The 4546-nt window shown below is 63.0% G+C and overlaps 1 protein-coding gene across 1 annotated transcript in view; it reads right to left on the reverse strand.

The window, feature by feature from the left end:
• FGF22 (fibroblast growth factor 22) overlaps window positions 1–4539 on the reverse strand; it is a gene marked incomplete at its 5' end in the record, with an annotated part of 12272 nt that extends 7733 nt beyond the window's left edge. Inside the window, one exon of the mRNA XM_014527994.2 lies at window positions 4395–4539. Within this exon, the coding sequence (XP_014383480.1) occupies window positions 4395–4539 (145 nt within the window). The remainder of the gene's footprint in view (window positions 1–4394) is intronic.
• Between the last annotated feature and the right edge of the window lie 7 nt (window positions 4540–4546).

Genomic DNA, 4546 nt, shown 5'->3' on the forward strand with positions numbered 1-4546 from the left:
CGGCCAGGGGGAGCTTCCAGAGCCCTTTCAGGAAACTCCTGCTCCAGGCACCAGAAGTCCCTGCTCTGTCCAGACGCCCAGACACGCTCCCCCGCCCCTGTACCGTGTTAGCTCACGCCCACCCAGGCTGGAGCTCACGAGCTGCCGTGCAGCCGCTCGTGGGGCTCGGCCAGCAGAACGCCTGATCCCCAGCACGCCCGTCTGGCACGCTCGCTTGGAGCAGCCGGGAAATGGCTTGTCCTCACGCCATGGCTGGGGAGAGGGGGAGCAAGCACTGGCAGCCTTATTTGCAATGGGGGAGCTGAGGCACTAAGCAGCATCCAAGCTAGGATTAGGCCCTGGAGTCAAGAGCTCCTGCTTCCTGGAGCTGCTGGGATGGGCTTTAGGAAAAGCCCCGAGATTGCAGCCCCTTTCGGGGATGTCCTGCCAGCTGCCGCCCTCTGCCCGCTTGCTCCTAGCCAGCACAGACTAACGTGAATTGGGCTTCTCAGGCCTCCTGCATCCTCCCTCTGTAATGAGTCTCAAGAGAGCTGGTCTAACCACTGCTGTATCCCAGCTTCTTTGCTGCCCAGGGTCAGTGCTGGAGCCAAAGGAGCGACTCCATAACCAGCAGCGGTAGTAGGCTCTTCAGATAAAACAGAGGCCCAGGCTCTGGGTGCTGACTGGGGAGACCTGGGATCGGACAAGGCAGCATGCACAATGGAAACAGCCAGAGGATATTCGAGGTCCAAGACCCCGCAGTACAGTCTCAAAGGACCCCTTGTCCCCAGTGCTGCCCCCGAGAGCCCAGCTTGCCCGTACAAACCCAGGATCCCAGCCCAAGCCGCGCTGACCATCACGCCCAGGTCCTGAGCAGCCGCGTGGAGAGGGGCAGAGGCGGCAGCGAGGGGCTCTGAGGTGGCCGAGCGTGAACGGAAGCCCTTCATTAAAGAGGCCAGCTCTGAGGAAGCGCAGCCGCCTCCGGAGACCAAAGGTCACCGGGTTCGTTATTGTTTCCGACTGCCCGTCACGGCTGGCGAAGCGGCCGGAACTGAGAGACTCCCGACGCCCCCTCTCCAGACACCCGCCCCACGCCCCGCGGTCAAGGCCGCCGCTGGGTTGGCATCCATCTCCTTGCTACTTCCCAGGGCCCAAGCCAGCACCTGGTGAGCGGGCAAGACTGAGGAGGAAGGCAAAGACCTGCGTGATCCTACAACAGGGCGTCCAGACAGAGGGACGGCACTGGGAGCAGGGTCAGGGTCGGGGTTTGGAGCTACGACACCAAAGGAACGGGCACCTTGGACATGAGAGTGATGGGAATCACTGGCCGGAGAGGACCTGAGTGCCCAGATCGTGGCCCTGGACAGCACTTATTGCCAAGGAGTTTGTGGCAGGGTGCACTCACCTCTCCCCAGCCCACCTGAAACCATCTCTGCACCTTCTCGGGCCCCGGTTTTGGCCAGGCCAGGTAGTGCAGGCATAAAGCACCACCAAACTGCAGCCAGGAAGCATCCGTATGGGCACCCAGGTGCCCGAGTTAGCTCTGCAGCGCAGACGTACCTGCCCACTCTCACACCTGGCTGACTGCCCGGTCTCCCCTTGGCACTAGCAAAACCGGCATCTGTCGAGCAACGTCCCGGCTGTTTGGCCTATGGAATATCTTCCCCTTGGGGAGCGAATGGGTCTGTGGGAGAACCCAGCACCTGGCGCTGGCGCTGGCTGGGCTCAGAAGCGAAGCTGCCCGGTTGTTTTTGCGCTGCCGGCAAAGCCGTGAGCCGGCCGGCGCAGAGCTAATTAGGCAGTTGCAAACCCGTTCCGATTTACCGGCGTCTGGGGCTGCTGCTATTAATAATGAAGGCCGTTTGCTTTTCTAAAAATAGCCGGCGCTCTCCTGCTCTCAGTTGCAGCCAGATCTGTCCCTGGAGCTGAAACCCCACGGTATCTCAGCTTCTCTGGCTTCGTGAACCTGTCGCTGCAATGAGAAGCTGGATCCTGCGCTGGCTTAGCAAGGAGGACTGCCCGGCTGCTGGAGGACCCCAGAGGAGCCGATGCCACCTGGGTCGCAGGACAGCGGAGCCAAGCGCTACAGTGGCCAGCAGGACCCTGGCCCCTGTCCAGAGGATCGAGGGGGAAGAGCGCCTCGTTCTGTGCAGCCGCACAGGGGCAGGCAGCATCCAGCCCGTTGACGTGCCCCAGTTAAACCACAGACCTCAGCTACGGCAGGAGGCAAATAACCCAGAGCTCCATGGAGGTGTGGGGGGCAGCTGGGCAGGTAGAAACAGGGGCAGGATGTACTTGCCCCCGTCCCCCACCCCCCGCGACTTCCTTGATCTCCCTTCCCCCACTTGGCAGCTACACTTTGGTGCCAACTCCCTTTTGGCGCAGTTACCAGGAGACGTGCAGGGTGGGGACCGGCGGAGATGGAGTGGAATTTAGTCAGGACTTTGCTTCCGCAGAGCAGATAATCACCGGCCGAGCCTGGTGAACCGGGGACCCTCGGGGGTGCGGGCACCAAGGCCGCCCCTACCTGGCACGAGCCAAGTGCCAGGCAGAGCAGATGTGGCATCAGCCTGATGCCCGTGGTGCTGTTGCTGTATCCAAGCAGGGATACAGGCTGTGGCTGGCAACTGCTGCAGTGCCCACCCTGGGACTTCCTGCAAGGAGAGGCCTCCCTGATGCCAGCTGGGGGGATGCCAGGGCCCCGAAGCCTGAGGATTGTCGGCCTTTAAGAACCCGAGCTTCCTGTACTCTGGGGCTGGCGCCGGTGCCAGGCTGGAGTTTGAGGGCCAGTGTTGGGGAACAATTCTGCAGCTCCATGCAGTGATGTTACCCGTTGCCCCTCAGTGCTGCCATGGGAGCGCCTGGCAGCTCTCACTTCTCTGAAGTGATGGGAAACCCCTTCCCCGCGCTTTGCTGCAGCCTCACCCATTGCTCCGTGCCCTGCCACCCATGCACGTCCAGCTGTGCCAGCTCCTCAGACCGGCGGCTTTCCCTGAGAGCATAGCAGGCTGTGAACCCTCCACGAAGGCGTCGTGACAAAAGCGTCGGCTGTCCCCTTTCTCCATAAACCCCGTGGGAAGCAGAGGGGCCACACAGGGCACCGCCAAGAGGCAAAAGCAGCCATGCCGGTGTATCGGGCTGCCTTCCAGCCGCAGGCAGAGCCCAATGGTGTCCCAAGCATGCAGGGAACAGGCTCTGGATGGGGCAGGATGAGCCTGTCAGAAGCTTTCAGGCTGCAGGACGGTTTCAGCTGCAAGGGCTGGGTCTGGATGGAGCCTCCAGGTCCCAGCTCTGGCATCCTCCTCTTGCCCTTGCCAAGGTCCAGCTTAAAGCTAGCCCCCAAAGCTCCTATGAGGGAGGCTGCCCTGCTGGATAGAAGCCACCTCCTCCCTCCCAGCTTATGGGAACCTAACCATTTGGGGAGGGGAAGGTTGGGAAGAGGAGGGACCCTCCCTGGCGGCTTAAAGGATTCACAAAAGGTTATGTCTGGAGTCAGGGGCAGAGCTGGAAAAAGTGCCGCCAGGCCCCCCGTCCGGCCCCTTCAGGCCTCACGGGGCAGGGGCAGGAAGGTGCTGGTGCCATGGCGTCTTTGTCGCTCCACTGGGCCGGAAAGGCGGCTGTGCCGGGGGTCAAGGCAGCTCTGCGGGGGTCAAGTGCGGGGAATTAATCTGATGCAGCCGCGGGTTAGAGTCGATTCATTCGCCAGCAGAGATGAGGCCGATCCCGTCCGAGCCCCGGGTCCAGACGGGGGCTCGGCTCTAGCTGATCTCTACCCCCTTGCTCTGAGAACTCACCTCCCTTCCCCTTGGAGAGCGCTGCTGCTGCTGGGGTTTTGTCAGCATCTGCTCTGATGGGGGGAAAGGGACGGGGAAAGCCAGGCCTCCATACTCCATCACTGCTGGATAATCAGCTCCCCCTGGGGAAAGGCCAGGCTGGGTCCCACGCTGCAGTCCCACCCCCACCTTATCTGGCCCCTCTGACAATAGTATCTGAACATCTCACAATCTTAATGTGCTTATCACAGCCCCCCCCAGGAGCCGGCTGGCAGACCCAGAGCCAGCGGCACCAAGGGATGGAGGGGCCCGGCTCCCACCCCCACCAGCAGCAGCCCTGAAAGGGAAGGGAGGTGCCCAAATCCCTGGGTGCCTCCGGGCTGCAGATGAGAACGCAAGTGGCCGAACCCTCCTAGACCCTCCTTGGACATTGCTCGTGTACCTTCCCCATCTGTGCCGCGGGGCTGCAGGGACCCCTCGGGATCTCCCGGTCGCCAAAGCCACCGGACCCAGGGCCGGGTCCCCCAGCCGCCCGCCTTGTCCCCCCGCCGCCACGAAGAGCTGGAGAAACTGGGGCCAGGGAGCTCCCTTCACTGCCTCCCCGGGGAAACTGAGGCCAGCGCGGCGGGGCGCGGTACTCACTGCTGGGAGCCTCCTTCCAGCGGGTGCCCTCCACCTTGCCGGCGCCGTCGATGCGCAGGAAGAAGTGGGTGGAGGAGTAGAGGCGCCTCCAGCGCACGTCGCCCTCCAGGTGGTTGTAGCTCCGGCGCGGCCGGCCGCGGGGCCCCCCCGGC

The sequence above is a fragment of the Alligator sinensis genome, unplaced genomic scaffold (genome assembly GCF_000455745.1).
Source record: "Alligator sinensis unplaced genomic scaffold, ASM45574v1 scaffold1295_1, whole genome shotgun sequence".
NCBI lineage: Eukaryota > Metazoa > Chordata > Crocodylia > Alligatoridae > Alligator > Alligator sinensis.